The 27,751-nt window shown below is 43.2% G+C and overlaps 1 protein-coding gene across 3 annotated transcripts; it reads right to left on the reverse strand.

Annotated features, from left to right (window-relative positions):
* Positions 1-297: 297 nt before the first annotated feature.
* On the reverse strand, positions 298-19,237 carry LOC124267267. 3 transcript variants are annotated; one of them, XM_046702180.1, is made up of 5 exons: positions 19,142-19,168; positions 5,965-6,289; positions 2,867-2,943; positions 2,200-2,536; positions 298-2,043 (listed from the first exon to the last, which is right to left on the reverse strand). In XM_046702180.1, exons 1-5 carry the CDS (start codon positions 19,163-19,165, stop codon positions 1,214-1,216), a joined length of 1,593 nt encoding a protein of 530 aa, XP_046558136.1. In that variant the 5' UTR covers positions 19,166-19,168; the 3' UTR covers positions 298-1,213. The 3 variants fall into 3 exon arrangements, with proteins under 3 accessions (XP_046558136.1, XP_046558135.1, XP_046558134.1); XM_046702179.1 differs by lacking the exon at positions 19,142-19,168 and adding an exon at positions 7,302-7,549 and having other exon boundaries at positions 2,867-2,955; XM_046702178.1 differs by lacking the exons at positions 298-2,043; positions 2,200-2,536; positions 2,867-2,943; positions 5,965-6,289 and adding exons at positions 15,374-16,748; positions 16,911-17,247; positions 17,578-17,666; positions 18,650-18,974 and having other exon boundaries at positions 19,142-19,237.
* Between the last annotated feature and the right edge of the window lie 8,514 nt (positions 19,238-27,751).

The following is a 27,751-nucleotide window of genomic DNA, read 5'->3' on the forward strand; positions in this document are numbered from 1 at the left end:
CAGCCAAATAGCTGGAATGTTGCTGAGTGTGGTGGCATTAACAACGAACAAACTAAAAAGTATTACTGAATACTCGACAGCACAGAAAAGATTGTCAACCAAGTGAAGTGCCATACTGCCATTACAATTAGACTGGTCAAGCAATGCATAACCTTGACAGTATGCAGTCTTTAGGACCAAACATATCGATAGCTGAGTTTTTGCCAACGTTTCCTGTTCTTCATGGTAATATCTGAAATTATAGAGACGATTTGGTATGAACAAATGATTAACTTTTATGCCATTAAAGACGATTTGTTAATTTCAAATGTATATTTATTTGCCATTTCATCAGTACAAGTTTGCAGCAAATGGACTGTAAGTACTTATTAGTACTGCAAATAAACCAAAGGGAATAATCAGTCAGATGGAATATCAGCCCAACTGTTTGCAGTTGTGTACAGTTTCCAACACTCTTACTACAACAATACAACATCGACCCATTTGACTGTCCACAGCTCAGTCCTTCTAACTGACCAATTCCTTCACCTCTCCAGTCCATCTGACTGACCACCTCCTTCACCAATTCAGTCTATCTGACTGACCATTGTACTAATTCAGTCTATCAGTCCGTCTGACTGACCACCTCCTTCCCCACTTCATTCTATCAGACCATCCAACTGACCACCTCCTTCCCCACTTTAGTCCATCAGTCCATCCGACTGACCACCTCTTACTTCAGTCTATCAGTCCATCCAACTGACCACATCCTTCCCACTTCAGTCTATCAGTCCATCCAACTGACCACATCCTTCCCACTGAAGTCCATCAGTCTATCCGACTGACCACATCCTTCCCCACTTCAGTCCATCAGTCCATCCAACTGACCACCTCCTTTCCCACTTCAGTCTATCAGTCCATCCGACTGATCATATCCTTTCCCCACTTCAGTCTATCAGTCCATTCGACTGGCCACTGTACTGCCTCAGTCATAAGTCAAAAACATAAGTGTTATGGCTGTTTGTTTGCCTCTGAAAATGTCTAGTGTCTCATGTCTCTGGTCCCAGATAGGCAATGTTTTCACTGCAATATTTTTCAGATAACAAACACTTCTTAAATTCTTTCTAAAGAGGGACAATCATTGTTCGAAGGTTGCACATCCTGTAAGTAACTTTCTTTGGATATACTTTTCGCAAATTTGAAATATACTTTGTCCGTCAACTGCATCTGTTCTTTAAGCCTTAGGGGGAAGGTTGCATGTTTGGCAGTAGGGATTCTTTGGAATTCCATCCACCTTGCTCACCCCTAAACCCTGCACATGTCGGAAATATACATTGCCCTCCCCACATCTCCTAATCAAGCCCTTGATGTCAACATCCTCAGTGTAGAGAAACTCCACATGGAACCTGTTGACAGACACAATTCTGAATGTCTTTCTGACAACATTCTGGTGGGATGGCACACCGTAAGGTGAAGTATGTCTGAGGTATGACCCATCGTATCCATGGGACACAGACAGAGACTGGAAACTGCTGGATAACCCAGCCAGATGGCCTAGGCGATGTGCATCCCCTTCAGTGTGTTCTTTGATGATGAAAAAAGGATTATCTTTCAAGTCCAGCTCAATGAGTCTTCCTTCACAGAATCTGTCTTCCTCTGATCCGGTCTTAGTGACAACTGCTGTGACATAATGTACTTTGTTGTGACAAAAGAAGTCTGCGAAGTACATCCTGGTGTCTGATGTAAACAGTTCCTCTGCTGGGATGAAAAGTCTGGTATCTCCAAAGTAGGAGAAGTCTGGGGGATTCATTGAGCGGGTATCCAGGGATCCGCTGAAGAAGAGGCCATTGATCTTGTGGTTGATGGCAGAGTATGGGTCACCATTATTGTCCTTGATATACTTCTCCATCACTCCACCTCTATTGGACATGATGTTTGTGTAGTAGTGTTTAGGCTTATTGCGGTAGAACTGTGTGATGTTATATTTCCAGGGATACCTAGAGTTGATCCGACAGAAATTAACTGCCATGTTTTTTAGCTGTTGTAGTTCCTCTTTTGACATGCCTAAAAGATGAATAAGTTAAGTTGATAATATCTTCAAATATTTATAGTTCTTGATTTTGAAATCAGTCAGCAATTTTCTCTCAGTTTCAGTAAAACAATAGCACTACTGGTAATATGATCTTGGATGAATAAAGGAAGACAAAATGTCCAACTTACAAGTCTTGATGGGTAAGATTTGTGTTGATTTATGAGGTGTGTACAGATAGCAGACCGGAGAGGGCTGGCCAAAACTGTACACTTGACAATCTTTTATTTTAATAGCCTTGACCTTGTAGTTGGTTCTGGATTCACAGACGGGCAGGAGCGGGATGCTGGTGTTGTCAGCAGACGACATGACGATATACTCCTTCTTATTTCTCTCACAGAGAACAACACACATATGTGCTGCCCTTCTGGAAGACACTGTAGGTTTGAGGATGTAGTCTACTGGAGGTCTGTGTCCTGTCACAGTGTCCAGTTGAGGCTTCTCTTCCACTTCCATCAGGAGTTCGCCCTGTTCAAGTTTATACCATTTATTAATCTCATATATTTTTTATTTGGATATGGATATGATAATGGAAATATTAGTTTTTGTTGAACTTGTTGAGGGTTACATATAAATGATTGGTTTAAAGTTCACATTTCGAAAAAGAAAACTCAAGTCCTCAGTAACCTCTAATAGTTTTTCAAAAGCAAGCACATAGTTGCAGCCCTGTTCAGGTGTTTTAAAGCATGAGATCATAATGTGGCTCTTAATCAACATGTTAAGTTATCAAACAGTGCAAGAAGTCGTCCATCATTGGGACCTGTCTGAATCACCTTCTGGTTGACCTTCTGTGCTTACCTCCTTCTTCAGTATGTCAGTCAGTTTGTCTCGGGAGGAATAATGTTGCCCCCCACGCAGGTCTACATCCACACTCTCTGTAAAGAATACAATAAAAAACATTGTGAGATACTTGTATGACTAAAATAAATCAATCATATATTGTCAACGATAGGCATGTGTATTTGGCTTGGGAATTTGTGAGGTGTGTAAGACATTTCAATGACATCATCTACCTGAATCCAAAGATCAGGCTGGAAGCATGGGGATACAGTGATAGCTTCACAGCACCCCTCACTCACTGAAGGCCACTTCTGTCTCCATGGCCTTATGGATACAGTGATAGCTTCACAGCACCCCTCACTCGCTGAAGGCCACTTCTGTCTCTGTGGCCTTATGTATACAGTGATAGCTTCACAGCACCCCTCACTCGCTGAAGGCCACTTCTGTCTCTGTGGCCTTATGGATACAGTGATAGCTCCACAGCACCCCTCACTCACTGAAGGCCACTTCTGTCTCAGTGGCCTTATGGATACAGTGATAGCTTCACAGCACCCCTCACTCACTGAAGGCCACTTCTGTCTCAGTGGCCTTATGGATACAGTGATAGCTCCACAGTACCCCTCACTCACTGAAGGCCACTTCTGTCTGTGTGGCCTTATGGATACAGTGATAGCTTCACAGCACCCCTCAGGGGCGGTGGGGTAGCCTAGTGGTTAAAGTGTTGGCTCGTCACGCCGAAGACCCGGGTTCGATTCCCCACATGGGCACAATGTGTTAAGCCCATTTCTGGTGTCCCCCGCCATGATATTGCTGGAATATTGCTAAAAGCGGCGTAAAACTAAACTCAGTCAGTCAGTCAGTCACAGCACCCCTCACTCACTGAAGGCCATTTCTCTCTGTGTGGCCTTATGGATACAGTGATAGCTTCACAGCACCCCTCACTCGCTGAAGGCCATTTCTCTCTGTGTGGCCTTATGGATACAGTGATATCTTCACAGAACCCCTCACTCACTGAAGGCCACTTCTGTCTCCAGGGCCTTATGGATACAGTGATAGCTCCACAGCACCCCTCACTCACTGAAGGCCACTTCTGTCTCTGTGGCCTTATGGATACAGTGATAGCTCCACAGCACCCCTCACTCACTGAAGGCCACTTCTGTCTCCATGGCCTTATGTATACAGTGATAGCTTCACAGCACCCCTCTGTCACTGAAGGCCACTTTTGTCTCTGTGTGGCCTTATGGATACAGTGATAGCTTCACAGCACCCCTCACTCGCTGAAGGCCACTTCTGTCTCTGTGGCCTTATGTATACAGTGATAGCTTCACAGCACCCCTCACTCACTGAAGGCCACTTCTGTCTCCATGGCCTTATGGATACAGTGATAGCTTCACAGCACCCCTCACTCGCTGAAGGCCACTTCTGTCTCCGGGGCCTTATGGATACAGTGATAGCTCTACAGCACCCCTCACTCACTGAAGGCCACTTCTGTCTCCATGGCCTTATGGATACAGTGATAGCTTCACAGCACCCCTCACTCACTGAAGGCCACTTCTGTCTCAGTGGCCTTATGGATACAGTGATAGCTCCACAGTACCCCTCACTCACTGAAGGCCACTTCTGTCTGTGTGGCCTTATGGATACAGTGATAGCTTCACAGCACCCCTCACTCACTGAAGGCCATTTCTCTCTGTGTGGCCTTATGGATACAGTGATAGCTTCACAGCACCCCTCACTCGCTGAAGGCCATTTCTCTCTGTGTGGCCTTATGGATACAGTGATAGCTTCACAGAACCCCTCACTCACTGAAGGCCACTTCTGTCTCCGTGGCCTTATGTATACAGTGATAGCTTCACAGCACCCCTCGGTCACTGAACGCCACTTTTGTCTCTGTGTGGCCTTATGGATACAGTGATAGCTTCACAGCACCCCTCACTCGCTGAAGGCCACTTCTGTCTGTGTGGCCTTATGTATACAGTGATAGCTTCACAGCACCCCTCGGTAACTGAACGCCACTTTTGTCTCTGTGTGGCCTTATGGATACAGTGATAGCTTCACAGCACCCCTCACTCGCTGAAGGCCACTTCTGTCTGTGTGGCCTTATGTATACAGTGATAGCTTCACAGCACCCCTCACTCACTGAAGGCCACTTCTGTCTCAGTGGCCTTATGGATACAGTGATAGCTCCACAGTACCCCTCACTCACTGAAGGCCACTTCTGTCTGTGTGGCCTTATGGATACAGTGATAGCTTCACAGCACCCCTCACTCACTGAAGGCCATTTCTCTCTGTGTGGCCTTATGGATACAGTGATAGCTTCACAGCACCCCTCACTCGCTGAAGGCCATTTCTCTCTGTGTGGCCTTATGGATACAGTGATAGCTTCACAGAACCCCTCACTCACTGAAGGCCACTTCTGTCTCCGGGGCCTTATGGATACAGTGATTGCTCCACAGCACCCCTCACTCGCTGAAGGCCACTTCTGTCTCTGTGGCCTTATGTATACAGTGATAGCTCCACAGCACCCCTCACTCACTGAAGGCCACTTCTGTCTCCGTGGCCTTATGTATACAGTGATAGCTTCACAGCACCCTCGGTCACTGAACGCCACTTTTGTCTCTGTGTATTATGGATACAGTGATAGCTTCACAGCACCCCTCACTCGCTGAAGGCCACTTCTGTCTGTGTGGCCTTATGTATACAGTGATAGCTTCACAGCACCCTTCACTCACTGAAGGCCACTTCTGTCTCTGTGGCCTTATGTATACAGTGATAGCTTCACAGCACCCCTCGGTCACTGAAGGCCACTTTTGTCTCTGTGTGGCCTTATGGATACAGTGATAGCTTCACAGCACCCCTTACTCGCTGAAGGCCACTTCTGTCTCCGGGGCCTTATAGATACAGTGTCTGCCTTGAGTGCCTACAAAACAGTAAGTGGTCAGTTTGGAGGCAGGGTACTAGTAGTAGAGTAACATATATCCATAGCGAACCAAGGGATCGTATCTCAGTGGGCCTCAGTCATCAGTCAGGACCAACACACATGTTGCTTTCTAGTACAATAATCTTTGACTCAACATTAAACACCAATTAACCTTTTTAGTCAAATATCGGCCTACCTTGAAATCCTGAAACACAAGAAAGGACAACTTTCTTTCCTGCCTCCACCAAGTAGACTGTAGCATGAGGATGTTGGGCTGGATTTGTTGGAGTGGACTCTTTCAGGCCATAAACCTGGACAACAAACTGCCGAGAGTTTGGAAATCCAGACCATACCAACGCATTGACTTCGCTTCTTTCAAAGAGCACTAGCCATATCAGTTGGCCAAGCCTGTCACTGACAGACACAAGGACGTGCGACATGTCCTGCCATTTTATGTTTAGTTCCAGGCGAGGAGGATCAGCTTTAGTAGCCCTGAACTGGAGAGTTGATTTGTAGGAATTCTGGAAAAAGAGTAGTATAACCAGGATATTTAGAATTGAAAACTTAAAATACGTTTGGTAAAGATTTAAGGAAAATTTGAAGTTCAGTTAAGAAGTGTCATTGTGCTTGGAAAGTGGATTGACCAGAGTAACCAAATTCATATCGTTTCATTTCCCTTGAACATACAAAAAATCTAATAAGGGAGATGAGTGTAACATGTGGATCGGGTGACTCATATACCATTTAGGAAATTACTGGTAATTAAGATACTAAGAATCAGAAAATGGACACACGTAATGATTCGATTAAGCTTCTTCTGGCGTCTGCCAGTCTGAAGTTTTATTCGGTTGAATGCTTCACGAACGAATTAAGCTCACTATCAAAGTAAATTTATAATGGAAGAAATAGATGGTACCGATTAAGTCTTGGAAGAGAGGAAATGATTGTAGTTAGTGGTGCAGCTGGAATATGAGTCATTTTTATATGGGCTAGGACATTATTTCAGGGGGAGGAGCCAAATTTGTTATGAAGACTTTTGTTAGTTGACTGGGAAAGAGAGCGCGATTCTGGGCCCCACCGTTGACTGAGAGGTTCTCTCTGTATATTGAGAGAATGGCTCAGATGAACTTATTGTATTAGGAGTTGTACAAGGAATCGACAAGTTCTTCCATGATGTTTGTGAATCTGTGTTGTGTGTAGACCAGGAAAGCTAGGCAATATCTGAGGACCTTTGTGTTAGAATTCATTTAAATAATAATGGACTTGAACAACATACCAGGCTTATCTTTGACTATCCATCTTAGCTACATCATCCCCGGAACAAGAGTGGATAGACAGATTGCCTAGGGAGAAGAGTATAACACCCAGACACCCTGTGGTAACAGTAGATACTTGCTAGTCTTTTTCACTTCAGGAATGATATCAAGGGGTGTCACAAATAGACTTGCCAATATGTATTATGTTAAAGGGATTGATATAACTTTCAAAATGAAACATCTACATTTATAAAGAGACTTGACATCCTTTACTTACAAAGTTCTCCATGGTATTGATCGTGGGACTGTCGATGCTGCTTAATTACAGGTCCATACACAAGTGTGTCGGCAGATATGTACAGATATCACAGGGACACGTCATGTCTATTTCTAGGTATGAAACCAGCGTACTTCCCAGTGGTGATTCCCCTCATTAAACATTCTAGTTAGTTAGATCAATATGTACAATGGTGCATTTTTGGTACAGTCCTTGCTGCAGACAATTTGGCACTGACAGAAACATTTCAACAATCAAAAGTTGTGCATTTTATACACCACGCGTGCCATATAAGGGCATATATTGGTGTTCATCCTTATAAGGGCATATATTGTTGTTCGTGGTAGTGTTACACCACCTGAGATCTAAACGCAATCAAATAACAATGGCCTATTCACATCAGTTAGTTCATATTGCAGGTTTTGTATGCACAGTCGGGGCTGAAACTTGTTCTGTGAATAGCTCAAGGGTTCTCAGAAGAGAGAGCGTTAGGATCCATGTGTGTCTATATATGTCAGTGTGTGTATGTTCTTTTTTTGTTCGTGTGTGTGTGTGTGTGTGTGTGTGTGTTCATGTGCATGTACAAGTGTGTTTATGTGGGCATATGTGTGTATATGAATGTCTGTGTGTGTGCGAAAGCAAGTGTGTGCATGTGCAGGAGTGTGCATATGTGCATATGTGTGTGCATATGTGCATGTGTGTGTGTGTGTGCGTGCGTGCGTGCGTGCGTGCGTGCGTGTGTGTGTGGACACACCATGCTGCTGTTCAACACAATATTATATTCCAAACAGACAACAGGGCAACAAGTAGAACCATTTTTTAACATATTTGGGTATTATTCAGTTAGGGTTGGAATTGAGTGTAGCCCTCAACAGCTTGAGTCTGAAAGTATTCAGCGCCCTGCTAACATGAACACATCCCTTGCTGAATTACAGCTGATCTGATGACACGCATGACAATCACATGTCATCTTACATGACTTCACTGTAATACTAGCTCTGACTCTGACATAGAGTAGCTCTTATGAAAACCATACTGAGGTTGAAGGTATGTTTTTAGAGATTGAGTGTAAACATGCTTGGTTCTTGTACTCATCAAATCTGTAGCATGGTGCAGTTTTATATTCCTTCCATGCTGCTGCTTTCTGTAAAATGTCCTTAATATACACAAAAGAAAATAAACTGTCATGTGAAGGTTTGGTCTCCTGGATAATGGTATGCCCTCATAATGTCATATAAAATATGTTCAGTATAGTATTGGATGTCTTCCCGTCATGATCAACAGTCAAAGATTTGGATTGCCTGATTTATATTTAGTCGGGGGCTATTTTTTAAGGACACCCCCATTTTAATCTTCAAAAATAATGTGTCCAGATATTCAAGCTGGCTCTGTTTACAGTATATTGTCAGCTGACACTTGTGTGACCATTCAGTATTTAGTTTGAACCCTTGGCATCATGTATGCATCAGTGAAAACATTAGAATAAGCTATGCCCTTATGATTACGCCATCTGAAAGGGGATGGGTAGTGTCTCCAAAACAAGCTCTATCAGTAAACATGAAGGGGAGTCACTTTTAACAAGCGATTGTAATTTCAAATTGCTTTTTATGAACATTAAATATCTACATTTGATTCTAGGGGACTTCTATCAATCTCAAACACACAAAATATTTCTTGCATATTTTGTTTCGTGAAGTTTTTGATGCATTTATTGTAGATTTTGCATTTTTTGAGGGTACCAAGAGAAAAGGTCAAACAAAATGGGGATTGTGAGACTGGAACATAGCAAAACCAAATTGCTTGAGCTTGACAGATAATATGTAGAAAAATAAAACATAAAAATAACTTCATTTGTATTGTTTTCTTGGTGATTCTACATACTTTTTTATCGCCCCTGGTATCTGCTGGTGAACAGTTATTTCACTGTATGGTGAACATGTGGTGAGCGTTATATGAATGGATCGCTAAAATCAGAGATGACACCAGGTGTTCACTGAATCTCCTGTATCTCTGAAACTGCTGATACAGGCTATACTAGAATGTGCCTGGCAACGCTGTGCCTGATGGAGTATGCTAATGTATTATGTATGTATAAGCTTCAAGAAACAAATGGGAGTTATATTGTGTATTTATTTCCAGGTATAGAATGAATTCTAAGAAATCAACCACCATCTGCCTTCCTTGAAATGCACTAACCTACTTTCACTTTACACCCAGGTCACATACCTTAACCGCAGCCTGCTATCTTTGAATATTTCATTCACATGTACTGTTTCTGTTCTGTTAAAGCAACATGTTATTATTATTATGTGTTACAGATTAAAGATGAAAATGCAGCAGAGAGGGTTCGGGTGATCCTGGCACAGTCAGGCTGGTAAGGCTCATCATCAGCTCAGGGCCCTTGCCCCCTCTACACGCAGCCCAGACAGCGAATGGGACTTCTCCCAGGAAACACTGCCTAGTCGAACCCTCCAAGAACTTTCCGGAGAATATGAAGGCTCCCCAACACTGCAGCCTTCTGCATTACCCAGAGTGTCATAAGGGCTGTACTCCCGGTGGAGAACCCGGGCACTCTCCTAATCTGCCCCAAGAGATCAGGAGGTACCAAACCAAGGGCACCGAGAACAATGGGGAGCCTGACGACAGTGTACTTGGGATGCAAGCGAGACATTTCAAAGGCGAGGTCCGCATATTTATCATGCTTTTCCTGAATCTTGCCAATCACATTGGTGTCAAAAGGGACAGAAAATTCAATGATATAAATAAATTCATTGGCTTTATCAAAAAGGACAAGATCAGGTTTGTTGGCAGGAATTTTTCTGAGGCTGTATATGGGCCTATTCCACAGAAGTTTGAAAGCATCATTTTCCATGACGCCCTGGACATGTTCAGGGTCGTACCATGGATGGACCTCGCAGTCAAAGCCACAGGCATGGCGGAGACGGTAGTAAAAGCAACGAGCCATGCCATCATGTCGTTTAAGATATGTTGTTTGTGCCAAGGAAGGGCATCCACTGACAAGGTGTTGGACAGTCTCCGTGAATTCATTGCAAAGTCGACATTTCATATTGATATTTTCTTTAAGAATCACATTTAGGCGATTATGAGTGGGAAGTGACTGGTCCTGAGCAGCAAAAGGAAGCCCTCAGTTTCACATTTAAGACCAGCCGACTTCATCCAGGCGAATGAGTCGGGTGGGATTGCTATTCTGTTCAACACACTGCATGTACACACGATGCAATGGCTTCTCAGAAAGCTTCTCCACAAAAGACCGACCCTGGGCAGACTTGGTGAAGGACTTCACCTGGTTTACTCCCATCACTGTACCGTCCAGCAGTACATCGCCATCAACAAAATCAACCTCAAATCTCAGATTCTGTCCAACAACCTTTGCACGCTTAAAATAGCTGTGGAATTCCTTGCTTTCATCATGAGTCTTCACATGCATCACTAGAGGATCATCTGATAAATAAATATGTGCAAAAGTACACAATAAAATTCTATCATGAAGAGCCTCCACATTAATCAAACCCGACCTCCAGAATTGATTGGCATGTATAAACGGTTAAGAGAGGAACGAGGGTGGTGGGCTCTGTTATCAGACATGATCCTTCTGGTCAGGCGGTCAAGACTCTGGATGTCTTGTTTCGATCCAGTCAACTACTCCAAAGGAATAGGAGAGGACTGGCACAGCAAAAGTATTGGTGGCTTTGACCTTGTTTCTCGAGCATTTAGCTCTGAGCTCCAGATTTTCTTTAAACAAGATTTGTACTTTCGGCCGAAGTTTTTCTTGAACTTGGGCATTCTGGAGCTTGTCTCGAACTTGCATTCCAAGATAGGTGTAGGCCTGATCTTCCACAAGATGCTCCATAACTCCTCCCCTTGTAACTTGACCGATCCATCATTAACTACCTTGCCACGTTTCAAATGAAGAGTATTACATTTGTCAAGTCCAAATGTCATGCCAATATCATTAGAAAAGGACTCGACAATGAGAACCTGTTCTTTCAAATTGGAATCTCCTTTGCAAGGAGCTCGATGTCATCCATGTAAAGGAGATGAGTAAGAGGTGTTGGGGATCTGTGCTGAGGAGGTCGGGATGGTAACCCTCCTCTCTGTTGAGCAGAAAGCTCAAAGGATTTAGAGACAAACAAAAAGCAAAGGACTAAAGGAGTCCCCTGGAAAATTCCCTTCTGATTGGAATAGATTCCGAAGTCTGCACCTGCCCTTGCGAGTACATCTCAAGTTGTGTCGACCAGCAACTCATTAAAGACTTGAGTAAAATCAAGTAGTCGCTCAGGGAGGTCAATACAATGAAGAGACTTCAGAATCCATTAAGTGAGGAACAGAGTCGTATGCTTTTTGTAGTCAATCCAGCACATGGAGAGGTTAGCGGTGATATGCTTTAGCCTCTTCCAAAATCATTTTTTGTACAAGAAGTTGATCCTTGCACCCCCAACATCCCTTTCTCGCCCCTTTCTGCTCTCTGTAAATTATATCATTGGAAGAGCAGTAAGATGACACGAGGTTTGTCAAACACCCTGTGAATATTTTGTATTGTGTATTCAAACATGTGATAGGGTGGAAGTTTTTGGGATCAGTCAAGTCTCCTTTCTTGGGAAGGAGTATTGTGCGACCTTTGCAGAACCATGGAGGAACATCACCTGTGTCCACGAGAGTATTGAAACAGTGAAGTAATGGTGTTTGGACACAGGGGAACAGTTTCCAATGCCGGTTTCGAATGCCATCAGGCCCTGGAGCTGTATTAGATTTGGACTTTTTGATGACACTTTTCAGACAACCTATTTACTTTCTCATGAATTGCATGGTCATAATCACGGACCCATGGTGCCTCCAGGTTACAGTCGCCGGGTACAGACCACAACTGTTTCCAGAACCTTTCATTGGCATCCATGGAAGGCCGTTTATCATGCTCACCATCACCCTTTGTTTTCAATTGCCTGTAGAAGTGTTTTTCATTATTTCTAAAAAGTTTATTTTGTTTGATGAATTTATTTTTCTTTTCCCATTTTTTCTTTCTTTCAGTCCAAACCTTTATTTTTGCCTTAAGGGAATCGACAATTTGGAGAAGTACCTTTTCTTTTGTTGTCTTGTACTGCAATTTTAATTTTCTCCAAATTGTCTTTTGCCATTTTGACATTGGACTCCCTGACGATCTTAGTTTCAGGCACAGCTCTATCCAGGAAATGTATTTTCTAGTTTCCGTTAGTTTTACTTGAAACCGGTTTTTCTTTGGTGTATTGTTCTTAGTATTAGATGTTTTTTCTTTGGAAACTGTGTGAATTTCCTCCAAGGTTCGAGCGGCAGCATAGACACAACAATTAACTTCATGTAATGAACAGTCCGATGAAAGTTTCATAGATATAATGTCATTTAATAAATTAATTTCATGTTTGGGAAAAGATACATTTGTTTGCTTGATTGGCCTCCGTTTTTCTAAAGGTATGTCAAATATTTCATCATAAATAGAATGAAACAAAATATACACAGGGTTTTCGGAAAGATCTGCAACTGAAGAAGAGGAAGAGTGAGGGTCCGAAATTTCGGGGCCAATTGGCTCTATGCCGGAAGGGTTTCCATCAGCAAGAGGAAAGAGGTTGACACGGACGTCCATTAGAAGTTTTGGGTCTGCTCCCACTTGAGCATTCTGTTCATGCAAAGGTTCCTGATGGGCACCAGTTGTGGGTTGAACTGGCTCACGGGGCAAGAGATTTTTAAGCCTCCGGAATTGATCTTGAAGATTTTGCTCCGTCAGGTAAGCATACATGGGCATGGCATTGTCCCAATGCAGCTTCAGCGACTTGCCATTGATACGTGGATTTTCAGGCCATCCTGTCACTCTCGCACACTCAAGTAGTGTGGTTTTAAGGTGATTTGACCAAGATATTCTTGGTCGGGTTCTGTGCCTTCCCCTGGGGCAAGTCCCATCTCCAGTGTGGTTGGTTTCACTACCGGAGGAAGGCTACCTGGGCTGCGGAGTTAAAAGATGGTTTGCTCCTTGTTTTTCGGTAACCCAGTGAAAAACCAGCTTCGGGGGGTCAGCCCTAACTGGGTGATGTACGTTTAGTTCAGGGAATAAAATTCCCCTATCTAGGCCCACCACGGAGAGGCATACATCATCAGGCCCAGGCGTACATCATCAGGCCCAGGCGTACATCATCATGCCAGGCGTACATCATCAGGCCCAGGCGTACATCATCATCATCATATTATTATTATTATTATTGGATATTTATATAGCGCACATATCCACACACTAGTTACTTGCTCAAGGCGCTGAGGCCAAAGAGGTTTCTCTTGGCTGGGTGGCTGACGTATCTGCCTTATTTCCTCACTGCTGAGTGATACGTGGATGGGTGTGTGGTGGCTGGACACATCTTTAGTTGACGGAACGTTATGAAACATTATTTCTCTTCTGAAATCTACCGGTACTTTTCCAACCCTGTCTGGTATAGGGTCACAATTTGTATTCCATGTTTTCTATATGCCTTTCTCATCCACATCATCTATGAGAAACCAACCTTTAAAAATAGTAATATTACATGCATATATTCCACCACAGTGGCCATACTGCTGTGGTATGTTTGTGATAGTTCTGTGGAAAGTCTGTGGGCACAAGGGTGGTTATGGGTAATTGTATAACCCAGAATTCATGCATTGCAAGTGTGGTCTTCCATTGTCTGTGACAGTTCTGTTTGGGTAAATGTGTTTTACATATCATCATGGCACTTGTTTAGCTGTATTTTCAACTAAACACCTAAATTCATGAAATGTTTGGAAAATTTGTAAAAGTCAAAAAAAAATTAAACCCTGAATATAGTCTGTTTGCAGTGAAAACGACCGATGAATTTCACTTTAAACAAAAAGTAAATCAAATAAAGTGAAATTAAGATTATGAATCCTCATAATTTTACCCTGCCAATTAAACATACAAATTTCAGAATTTTATTCAACTTATTCAAAAGTTGTTTAACAGACGATCATAGATTCAAATTGCTATTATTGGTTTGTATTACAAGGGAGTAAACGCAGTAATTGGAACAGTGATACAAATGCATGTGCAGTACGTGATGAGCGTTAACTTAGACCAACCCTACTTCTTCTCGGTGTTTTATTTAATGTGCATACCCCCTTGTAATACAAACCAACAATAGCGATTTGAAACTATGATCGTTTGTTAAATAACTTTTATCCTAAGTTGAATAAAATTCTGAGATTTAAATGTTCAATTGGCAAGGTAAAATCATGAGGATCGTACTTCTAATTTCACTTTATTGGATTTACGTTTTTGTTTAAAGTGAAATTCATCGGTACGTTTTCACTGCAAACAGACTATAGTCTGCTACATGATTCAGTATGTAAGGGAGGTAATCACATAGCAGTCATTTAATGAACCAAACTAACATCTGATCTGTTTAGCACTAGAATCAGAAACTGCCCTGCCACTGATTATATATGTACCAGTACCAACCACTAAATATCCTGGATGTTAGTCTGGTGTTTCTACAAGACACAAGGGGCGGTGGGGTAACCTAGTGTTTCAGGCGTCCGTTGATTCCCCCACATGGGTATACCCCACCGTGATATCGCTGGAATATTGCTAAATGCAGTGTAAAATCCAACTCACTCACTCACTACAAGACACAAGGGGTGATGGGTTAACCTAGTGTTAAAGGCGTCCGTTGATTCCCCACATGGGTACAATGTGTGAGCCCATTCCTGGTATCCCCCAGCGTGATATTGATGGAATATTGCTAAAAGCGGCATCAACTCCAACTCACTCAGTCACTCACTACAAGACAAAAAATTTGTTTCCTCGAAATGGGGTCTCTTATGGCACCACACAGGGAAGGGATCGAACCACACCCCTTCCACTCCCTGAGCAGATGCTATATCTACAGCACTATAGAAGACGTCCCAGGTCACAGCAGAGGCTTTGTGGACGAGGACAGTGGGCTAGAAGCCAGAGTCTAGTGATCCTTTAGCAAATGATGCAGCTAAAATAAGATTTCGTTAATACCATACCAACAGACAGAAAAATGGACATAGTGTGAAATATAAAAGTATATTCTAAAAGGATCAACAACCTTAAATGTTTTCACATGTAACATCAGTAGATTTATGTAGAAATATGACTACATATAGAAAAGGCATGTCAACAATATAACAAACAAGTGACTATACGTTTGGCAAAAGGAAAATGTAATCATATAGTTAAAGAAATCTAAAGAAACACAGCCAACATTTCCAACAACACAGATTGCTTAAACACACATGAAAATATCAGAAGATGAAGACTGAAAACTGTAACATGGAATCTATTCAGGGCTGTGATTTGCAAATGTTTTAATAAGATATTATCTGTATAAGGCAAATTAGATTTGACAAAAAGGTACAAACCATATGAAACAATTGCTGACGGATAGGCAATGGCTTCACTGCAACATTTAGCACTTTTTCAAATCACAAACACTTCTGAAATTCTCTTGAAAGAGGGAGAATCATTTTTCGAGGTTGCCCATTATGTAAGGAACTTTCTTTGGATATACTTTTCACAAATTTGAATTACACTTTGTCTGTCACCTGCATCTGTTCTTTAAGCCTTAGGGGGAAGGTTGCATATTGGGCAGTTGGGATTCTTTGGAATTCCATCCGCCTTGCTCACCCCTAAACCCCGTACTTGTTTGAAATATACATTGCCCTCCCCACATCTCCTAATCAAGCCCTTGATGTCGACATCCTCAGTGTAGAGAAACTCCACATGGAACTTGTTGACAGACACCATTCTGAATGTCTTTCTGACGACATTCTGGTGGGATGGCACATGGTAAGGTGAAGGATGTCTGAGGGTTGACGCAGCGTATCCATGGGACACAGACAGAGACTGGAAACTGCTGGATAACCCAGCCAGATGGCCTAGGTGATGTGTGGCCCCTTCAGTGTGTTCTTTGATGGTGAAAAAGGGATTATCTTTCAAGTCCAGCTCAATGAGTCTCTCGTCACAGAATCTGTCTTCAGATGATCCCCTCTTCGTGACAACTGCTGTGACATAATGTACTTTGTTGTGACAAAAGAAGTCTGCGAAGTACATCCTGGTGTCTGGTGTAAACAGTTCCTCTGCTGGGATGAAAAGTCTCGTATCTCCAAAGTAGGAGAAGTCTGGGGGATTCTTTGTGCGGGTATCCAGGGATCCACTGAAGAAGAGGCCATTGATATTGTGGTTGATGGCAGAGTATGGGTCACCATTGTTGTCCTTGATATACTTCTCCATCACTCCACCTCTATTGGACATGATGTTTGTGTAGTAGTCTTCAGGCTCATTGCGGTAGAACTGTGTGATGTTATATTTCCCAGGACGCCTAGAGTTGATCCGACAGAAATTAACTGCCATGGCTTTTAGCTGTTGTAGTTCCACTTTTGACATGCCTTAAAGATGAATAAGTTAAATCAATAATATCTTCAAATTTTTATAGTTCTTGATTATGAAATCAGTCAGCAATTTTCTCTCAGTTTCAGTAAAAGAATAGCACTATTGAGACAGGTAATATGATCTTGGATTAATAAAGGAAGACAAAATGTCCAACTTACAAGTCTTGATGGGTAAGATTTGTGTTGATTTATGAGGTTTGTACAGATAGCAGACGGGAGAGGGCTGGTCAAAACTGTACGCTTGACAATCTTTTATTTTAATAGCCTTGACCTTGTAGTTGGTTCTGGACTCACAGACAGGAAGGAGTGGGATGCAGGTGTTGTCAGCAGACGACATGACAACATACTCCTTCTTATTTCTCTCACAGAGAACAACACACATGTGTGCTGCCCTCCGGGAAGACACTGTAGGTTTGAGGATGTAGTCTACTGGAGGTTTGTCTCCTGTCTCAGGGTCCAGATGAGGCTTCTCTTCCACCTCCATCAGGAGTTCGCCCTGTTCAAGTTCATACCATTTATTAATCTCATATATTTTTATATGGATATGGATATGATAATGGAAATATTAGTTTTTGTTGAACTTGTTGAGGGTTACATATAAATGACTGGGTTAAAGTTCACATTTCGAAAAAGAAAACTCAATTTCTTAGTAACCTCTAATAGTTTTTCATAAGTAAGCACATATTTGCAGCCCTGTTCAAGGTGTTTTAAAGCATGAGATCATACTGTGACTCTTAATCAACATGTTAAGTTATCAAACAGTGCAAGAAGTCGTCCGTCAGTGGGACCTGTCTGAATCACCTTCTGATTGACCTTCTGTGCTCACCTCTGTCTTCAGTATGTCAGTCAGTTTGTCTCGGGAGGAATAATGTTGCCCCCCACGCAGGTCTACATCCACCCTCTCTGTAAAGAATACAATAACAACATTGTGATATACTTGTATGACTAAAATAAATAAATCATATATTATCAATGATAGACATGTGTATTTGCATTGGGAATTTGTTAGGTGGGTTAGATATTTCAACCTTAGAGGTCATCATCTACCTATATCCAAGCATCAGGCTGGAAGCATGGGGATACAGTGATAGCTTCACAGCACCCCTCACTCACTGAAGGCCATTTCTGTCTGTGTGGCCTTATGGATACAGTGATAGCTTCACAGCACCCCTCACTCGCTGAAGGCCATTTCTGTCTGTGTGGCCTTATGGATACAGTGATAGCTTCACAGCACCCCTCACTCGCTGAAGGCCATTTCTGTCTGTGTGGCCTTATGGATACAGTGATAGCTTCACAGCACCCCTCACTCGCTGAAGGCCATTTCTCTCTGTGTGGCCTTATGGATACAGTGATAGCTTCACAGCACCCCTCACTCGCTGAAGGCCATTTCTCTCTGTGTGGCCTTATGGATACAGTGATAGCTTCACAGCACCCCTCACTCGCTGAAGGCCACTTCTGTCTTCATGGCCTTATGGATACAGTGATAGCTTCATAGCACCCCTCACTCACTGAAGGCCACTTCTGTCTCTGTGGCCTTATGGATACAGTGATAGCTTCACAGCACCCCTCACTCACTGAAGGCCACTTCTGTCTCTGTGGCCTTATGGATACAGTGTCTGCCTTGAGTTCCTAGTTTGATCCCTGATTGCATGATACCAATAGATGCTAAAATATGCTGCTTATAATTACACTGGTGCTCTGTATTCAAAGGACAAAACTGAGTGGTCAGTTCGGAGGGAGGGTACTTTGTGTAGAGTTATATTCATATTGAACCAAGGGATCGTATCTCAGTGGGCCTCAGTCATCAGTCAGGACCAACACACGTCACTTTCTCAGTATAGTAATCTTAGACTCAACATTAAACCCCAATTCACTTCTTTAGACAAATATTGGCCTACCTTGAAATCCTGAAACACAAGAAAGGACGACTTTCTCTCCTGCCTCCACCGAGTAGACTGTAGCAGGAGGATGTTGGGCTGGATTTGTTGGAGTGGACTCTTTCAGGCCATAAACCTGGATAAAAAACTGCTGAGAGTTTGAAAATCCAGACCATACCAACGCATTGACTTCGCTTCTTTCAAAGAGCACTAGGCGTTTCAGTTGGCCAAGCCTGTCACTGATAGACACAAGGACGTGCGACATGTCCTGCCATTTTATATTTAGTTCCAGGCGAGGAGGATCAGCTTCAGTATCCCTGAACTGGAGAGTTGATTTGTAGGAATTCTGGAAAAAGAGTAAATACTTGCTAGAAAGTTTTCAGTCTTTTTCACTTCAGGAATGATATCAAGGTGTCACAAATAGACTTGCCATATTTGTTGCTAAAGGGATTGATATATACTTTCAAAATGAAACATCTACATTTATCAAGAGACTTGACAACCTTTACTTACAAGTTTCTCCATGGTATTGAGCATGGGACTGTCCGTGCTGCTTGATTACAGGTATGTGTTTAAAACATACACTGTTCTTGACACGTACAGATATCGTAGGCTAACATCACATCTATTTCTAGATATGAAACCAGCGGACTTCCCAGTGGTGATTTTCCTCACTGAACATTCTAGTAAATGAGATAGCGTTCCATAAATATGTACTTTTTTGGTACAGTCCTTGCTGCAGACAATTTGGCACTGACAGAAACATTTGGATGAGATCATAAATTATCTAGTAATATTTGTGGATTTCTGTTAGACAAAGTTGAAGATTGTAAATCATGGATGCTTTATCATCTTCTTACAAGTGAGCAGGCATATATAGAAGGAGAAAGGCACAGCACTTCATTGGAATAATAGGACTGGTACAGAAGCGAAAACAAAAGATGTGCATTTTAACTAAGCGGAAACTATTGATTAATTCACCACTGGTGCCATATAAGGGCATATATTGTTGTTCATGGTAGTGTTACACCACCCGAGATGTAAACACAATCAATTAACAAAGACCTGTTCACATTGTTCTGTGAGTAGCTCAAGGATTCTCAGAAGAAGGAGAGTGAGATCTGTGTGTGGCTCTATATGTCTACATGTGTGTGTGTTTGTTCATGTGTAAGTATGAGTGTGTTTATGTAGGCATGTGTATGTACATGAATGTGTGGATTAGCATGTGTCTGTGCGAGGGTTTGAATTAGAATGTGTGAGTGTGTGAGAGTGAGTGTGTGCATGTGTGTGCATGTGCGTGCATGCACACCATGCTGCTGTTCAACACAGATATTCTAATCAGACACCTTTGTGGTACTGCCACGGACCTGTCCCTTCCATGTTTTTCATGCTGATCGCCAGGCAGGGCAACAAGTAGTACCATTTGTTGACATATTTTGGTGTTATGCAGTTAGGGATCGAATCAAAGCTACCTAGATTAGAAGTAGTTTAAGGCCTCGGTTGACTGGCCGGCCAAACTCCCTGGACAGCTGGACTATATTGTATAGTGAGAGAGTCTGGAAAGTATTCAGCGCCCTGCTAACATGAACACATCCCTTGCTCAACTTAGAAATAGCAACATGACAGATGATCTGTCAAACATATTCTAACAGTATGGCAACACTCTGGTGGACATGTATCTAACCACAAGGTACATTTTAACATTATTGTGGACTGTTAAAGTCAACTCTGTGGTAAAGATTTGCATCCTTGCCAAAAGTTATTCAACTGTATGAAAAACATGTATATCCTGGTGAACATATATATCCTGGTGAACATATATCCTGGTGAAAAGTTATTCAACTGTATGAATAACATGAAATAATATCCTGTTAACATGTATATCCTAGTAAACATGTTTATGCTGGTCAACAGTTATTTCACTGTATGGTGAACATGTGGTGAGGATTATATGAATGGATCGAGAGGACACCCAGTGTTCACTGAATCTCCTGTATCTCTGAAACTGCTGATGTTGTAACAGTGACATGTAGTCAGACAACAAGACAGATACAGGTTATACTGGAGTGTGCCTGGCTAGTCTGTCACTGATGGAGTATGCCTGGCTAGTCTGTTACTGATGGAGTATGCCTGGCTAGTCTGTCACTGATGGAGTATGCCTGGCTAGTCTGTCACTGATGGAGTATGCCTGGCTAGTCTGTCACTGATGGAGTATGCCTGGCTAGTCTGTCACTGATGGAGTATGCCTGGCTAGTCTGTCACTGATGGAGTATGCTGATGGAGTGTGCCTGGCTAGTCTGTCACTGATGGAGTATGCCTGGCTAGTCTGTCACTGATGGAGTATGCCTGGCTAGTCTGTCACTGATGGAGTATGCCTGGCTAGTCTGTCACTGATGGAGTATGCCTGGCTAGTCTGTCACTGATGGAGTATGCCTGGCTAGTCTGTCACTGATGGAGTATGCCTGGCTAGTCTGTCACTGATGGAGTATGCCTGGCTAGTCTGTCACTGATGGAGTATTCCTGGCTAGTCTGTTACTGATGGAGTGTGCCTGGCTAGTCTGTCACTGATGGAGTATGCCTGGCTAGTCTGTCACTGATGGAGTATGCCAATGTATTATGTAGTTATATCTGTATCTATTTCCAGGTACTGAATGAATTCTTAGAAATCAACCACTGTCTGCCTTTCTTTGAAATGCAGTCTAACCTACTTTCACTTTACACCAATGGTAACTCAGCCTCTGTCTGGGACACATACCTTAACAGCAGCCTGCTATGTTGGAATATTTCATTCACATGTACTGTTAAAGCAACATGTGAAGCCAAAGAGACTTCTTTTGTTTGGGTGTCTCTTATCTGCCTTCTTTCCTCACAGCTCATTGGTACATGAGTGGTGGAGTTGAGGGCAAGACACGTCTGGAGGGAATGTTATGAACCATTATTTCTCTTCTGAAATCTACCGGTACTTTTCCAACCCTGTCTGGTATAGGGTCACAAAATTATAGCGTAAACCTTCCCTCTGGATTATGGTTGCCTTAATTCTGTGGTTCCCACAGTCACATACAGAAAATAAAATGAAAAATGAAAACCCTAAGTCATAGCTATCCCTATTGGTATGCTTACTCTCTTAACCCCAAGAGTTACCTCCCCTTGACATGACGTCATCCTATTGTCTGTTTGAAAACATCACAATTTTTCTGTATGCACTACAGTCAACATGTACAGAAGTGAAGTGAAAAATTTTCAACTTTACACAGCCTTCTGCACTAGATTCATCGTAGTAGGTTAGTGGTGTCGACATTTGGTCCGACGAACAATCGTATTTATTTTATTTTATGTTTTATTTTGCTTTATTTCCCGCCCTTTTTTCCTTAGATTTTCAGGAAGATATGGCGAAAAACAAGTGTGTCCAATGCCAAAAGTTCATGCCCGATCTTGACCCCCATTCCTTATGTGTAGCGTGTTTTTCGGGTATCCCATGCACATTAGTAGATCGCTGTTTATTATGTTCAGAATTATCTGAAATTGAATGGCTCAATATGGATACGGCTAGGTGTCAGTCCGATAAGCGTAAATCTTCTCCGGGGGCAGAATCTAGTAAGTCTAAGAAATCTAATCCTAGTACACCATCTTCCTCTCAAAGATCAGATTCTAAGGCAAGGTCTAAATCTAAATCTAGGTCGAAATCGGACTCAGCTCAAATTGACATGTCGGCTATGGCAGAATTATTCTCCTCCTTTAAATCGGAAATGCAGGCCTCGGTTAGCCAGTCTCTGAAGGATATGGAAGTGAGAAATGAAGCACGTATCAACTCTCTGCAGAGGATGTATTCAGAGAGGATTGATCACGGTGCCATGGCTAATTACAATACTGATTGTTTGGCAAGGGCTCATGCCAGTCCATCTCTCAGTACCGCAAGGGCTGTAGGTGCTATGCCCGGGAAAGCCGGGTACCACCTACTGTCCCAACCGGAGAGCCATTCCCCACTGGGGGATAAGCCTGGGGCTTTAAGTGACGCCGACACGGTTGGCTTGGCCGGCTCCAGCCATGGTTTGGTTGCTGATCGGGCAACTCAAGCCAGGCCTATTGTTTCCAGGAACAATGCCCCCTGTCACACCAAGCCTGCTACCTTTTCCCACGTGGGGTATGGGCTTCAGTCGGATAGCGGTACGGAGCACGGGCTTCCCGCCTTCAACTCCCAACCCACTGGTAACCAGCAAGCCTCCACATGCACGGGTCCTAACGGTGATGGGTCGGGGCTGACGGCCAGCCATGGCCCTAGCGGTACTGCCACGGGCGCCGCGGAATACATCGATACTAACAGACCACCGATTTTACCACTGGTCCCTGACTTGTCTGACTCGGACAGTACCTCTATTTATCCGTTGTCTCAACCTAACTTTATTATGAAAGAAGGGTTGCTCACAGTCCAACCTATGGATACATCGTCGGAAGACTTTTCCCCGGGTTGGTCTTTTAGGGAAAAGTTGGAATTGATTCATGATTTATATCCTACCACGGTCCCGCCTCAAATAGATGAAACGGAGCGGGAAATCCCTGTAGAACTCGGTGCTTCAGGCTGCCTACCCTCGAAAAGTTACCTAAATTATCTCTCCCTCATTCTTCGGCCTTGAAATCATCTCTGGATTCTTACAATGCTAATATGTCCAAGGCGTCTACCATTGCATCCCTACCCAAGCCGGTTCAGAAAGCGATCTATGCCATCCATGACAGGTTTATACCAGCTAATACTCCTCAATTGGATAAGGATTTTTCCCAGCTGCAGGATTTTAAACCCAGGGATTCTTCCTTCAACTGCCAGCTTAAGGACCTTAAGGACATTGATGTCTCCTCACGTACATCCATAGACATTTTATCCTATACTAATTGGTTTGCCGCTGGAGTTCGGGCCTTATTGCCGCCACTGTTCCAGAATTATGAGGGTGTTAAGAAGGACACGTTAGTTTCTATGACTGCAGAAGAGGTTGCTATGGCGCATTCTTTTCTGGATGTGGTTTATCAGACCGTGGCGGATACTACACATAACCAGATCTGTAATATTGGAAGAATTACAGCTATGGAAAGAACATCCAGGTTGAGTTCAGTTAGGAGTCTACCTGAGTCGGCCAAGGAATTACTTTTTCAACAGCCCCTTAATTCGGAGTCTCTGTTCCATGGAGAATGCAGTCAAGCGATTCAAGCTAAGGACGCTGTTACTTTGCGGAATTTGAATCAAAGATTAGCTTCGGCTTTGTTGTCACAGAACAGAGGCAGACCTCAGACTAGAACTAGGAGGGATCCGCCGGCACATACTACTCGGTCGTCTTCGTCTATCCACCATGAGCCTTTCCAACGTTCAGCCTTTGATAGAGCATCTGATACTAGGTCACGATCTTCGTCTACGTTTGCTAACGCCAGGGGATTCCCCTCTACTAGGGGCAGAGGCAGAGGCAGGGGTACCAGTTCTTTTCGTGGATCAAGGGCAGGTGCTAGGAAGTTTTGACTCAAGTCCAACAATCCAACTTACTCCACCTTGCGATTTGGAAATGTCCTTTCGACTGAGAGACAGATTTCGATTTTGTTCAACCGGTAGCTCAATCCCCAGTGGGAGGTCGTCTCGCACAGTATATAGACAATTGGAATCAAATTACTTCAGACAGCTGGATACTGTCAGTCATAGAGAGGGGATTTATCCTTCCGTGGGACAAGTTTCCCCCAGTAACTCATCAGCCGAGGGGAAGGAGATTTTTCCTGCAGGGAGATCGTTTAACGGGAGCGTCGGTAGCCATTCAGCAGTTACTAGACAAAAGAGCTATAGTGGAAATTCCTCAGGAGGATCAATCTTGCGGTTTCTACTCCCCCGGTATTTCTTGTGCCCAAGAAAGATACGGACGAAATGAGGATGATAATAGACCTGAAAGTATTGAACAAGAATTACTTAAGGAGACCACCCAAGTTCAAGATGGAATCTCTGGCCAACTTGAGAACTCTCATACAACGGGACTCCAAGTTCATCAGCATAGACCTGAAGGACGCTTACCTGCATGTGCCAATTCATCCTCGTTCTCAAAAGTATCTTCGGTTCGCGGTAAACGGTCGGAGGTTCCAGTTTCTAGTTCTACCGTTCGAATATCGCTGGCTCCTTGGCTCTTCACAGTAGTTATAAATCCCATCATGGCGTTTTTACATCGCTGCCAGATTGCTATTCATGGATACCTGGACGATTTTCTAGCAAGGAATACAATAACTCAAATCCTGATCAAACAATCAAAATTTATCATCCACGTGTTCACACATCTCGGCTTCATAATTCACCCTGTCAAATCGGAACTGGAACCTACGTCGAGAATCAAGTATCTGGGAGCCATTCTCGACGCCAAAGCAGACCGAATCTACACGCCAAGGGATCGATGGGACAAGATTCGGGAACAGGATTTTCAGTCTAATGGGGAACGAAGCTGCATCGATTCGTGTATGGATGTCTCTGATCGGCTCGCTCACGTCCATTCAAGACCTTACTATGAGAGGCAGAATACGCTTGTGGGAACCTCAGATTTGGCTAAACCAATTCCGCAGCCGGGATCTAGAGGAAACGATCTTCCCCCCAAACTTAGTACGTCAAGAACTATTATGGTGGACAGTCGACAGCAATGTCCTTCAGGGAGTGTACATTCGACCTCCTCCTCCAGAGATCTCAATTTATTCAGACGCCTCGACCACAGGCTTATATGGACGCATATCAGGCTCAAGGTATTTGGTCTCGCGAGGAAAGTACTCTTCACATCAACTGTCTCGAGATGTTGGCACTTCAGAAGGCCCTTTACCACTGGTATTGGAAGCTTCATCGGAAAAGTATCATGCTTGTTACGGACAACAGTACGGTAGTAGCGTACATAAACAAGCAGGGAGGAACGAAATCGCAGAACCTCCTTCATATTACTCAGGACTTGTTCAGGATAGCAGATATGATGAAGAGCGTAATCAGGGCACGCCACATACCGGGCAAAGTGAACATTTTAGCAGATTCCCTCTCAAGGCAGGGCAGGGTTGTGACTACAGAATGGACTCTAAATATGGAGACTTTCAAACTCATTTCGAACAAGTGGGAGACCCCATCCATAGATCTATTTGCAACATCAAGGAACAACAGACTTCCGATCTTTGTGAGCCCTGTCTCGGATCCAAGGGCCTGGGCAGTAGATGCCCTATCAATATCGCTGGAGAACCTCATAGCTTACGCATTCCCTCCTTTCAAACTAATACCAGACGTTCTGACCAAGATTGCTCAACACAATTGTGTAGTATACTTTGTAGCTCCAGCTTGGCCAACGAGGGCGTGGTTCACAGATCTGCTTCATCTTGTGACAGACAAGCCACTTCGACTACCCTGTGGGACAATCTGCTCAGTCAACCCAGGTCACACACATTCCACAAGAATGTAAGTCTTCTGTCACTTGACGTTTAAGGCTATCTGCAGTTCCCTCAAGAAACAGGGATTTAACAAAGAGACTACTATGGCAATCTCCGAATCTATTAGACCATCAACAGCAGCCCTCTATGATGCCAAGTGGAATGCTTTCAACCAGTGGAGAAGAGAGCAGCGACTCCTCAGTCTTCCAGTCACCATCCCCGTTATAGCGGACTTCTTGTTCTACCTCAGGTCAGTTAAGAGACTGAAACACAATACAATTGAAGGCTATAGATCTGCAATTGCGTCAGTGCTAGATCTACAAGGACTGTCAGTGGGATCGGATCGCTCCTTGCATAAGCTTATCAGATCATTCCAGATTAGGGACATTACTTCCCCATCAAGATTTCCTAAATGGGACCTTTGTTTAGTTTTACAAGCTCTACAGAGATATCCGTTCGAACCTATGCAAGATACCACTTTGAAATATTTGAGCTTCAAGACGGCATTCCTATTGGCTTTTGCAACGGCATCAAGAGTGTCAGAACTGCATGCAGTTGACGTGAAATCCATTGTCTTTACGGAAGGATATAAGTCAATGTCTTGTGGGACAGTACTGGAGTTCGCTGCATCTGGTCCACTGGGACACAGATCTTATGTGATACCAGCTCTACCAGCCACTGCCTCAAGATCTGAGAGATCAAGATTACTATGTCCAATTCGAACTCTTAGATGGTACCTACATCGCACATCTACTTTTAGATGGAGTCGTTGTCGTCTTTTCCTATCTTGCAAAACAAATGTAGATTCAGAAATCTCCAAGAACACTATTGCTTCCTGGCTCAGAAAGACTATAGCCTTTGCCTATCAGGGGTTGGATCAAGAGTCAGTTTCCACTAAGTTTTCCCCTCATGAGATTAGGGCTTCTTCAGTAGCAGCATGGGGCTCTGTTTCAGTTGAGAAAGTTGTCATGAGTTGTCAGTGGAAATCTCAGAATACTTTTATTAATTTTTATCTAAGAGATGTAGCCTCTTCTTTGGAGGGCCTTAAGTCCCTGGGTCCCTTCCTAGTGGCACAGCACCTCTCCTCCGCCTAGTGCTTCCTATTTTTTATACAGTTTGGGGGATCCTGTAGTTTATTGGATTGAGGAACCAAGTGTCGGGCACCCGATCTTCAAGTGTGACTCACATCAAGGAAGGAAGATGAATAATGAGAAGAATCAGGTAGGGAACGATTTGTATATCCCTTCTTATAACTAACTGAGCACTATTCTGGGTTCAGTTATTTAGGGAGTAGTCTCTTTCTTTCGTTCCACTATTATGTAGATTTGGTCAAATAATCATCCAGAAGTGTCTCAGAACCGTGAATGACGTCCATGAGAAAGAATTATCGGTTTTGGGGGTCAACTAGGGAACCGGAAGTGATGTCATAGACCGAAAGTGACGTCATAGACCGAAAGTGACGTCATAGAACTGGAAGAGACTCCCTAAACCGGAAGTGACGTCATAGACTGGAAGCGGGTTCCAGATTTGGACCGGAAATGATGTCAGATATCCAGAAGTGACGTAAAGGGTAACGATAGGTCTTCAAGAAGTTGTAAGGCCAATATTGGATGAATTATTGATGGTAATATTTAGGCAAGAAGGAAAGGGACTGCTCACCTAATGATTGAGGTTGATCTTCCTTCACAATTAATACAACTCTACGAGTTATTAGGG

The sequence above is a fragment of the Haliotis rubra genome, unplaced genomic scaffold, assembly GCF_003918875.1.
Source record: "Haliotis rubra isolate DU_JTF1 unplaced genomic scaffold, ASM391887v1 Scf130, whole genome shotgun sequence".
Lineage (NCBI taxonomy): Eukaryota > Metazoa > Mollusca > Gastropoda > Lepetellida > Haliotidae > Haliotis > Haliotis rubra.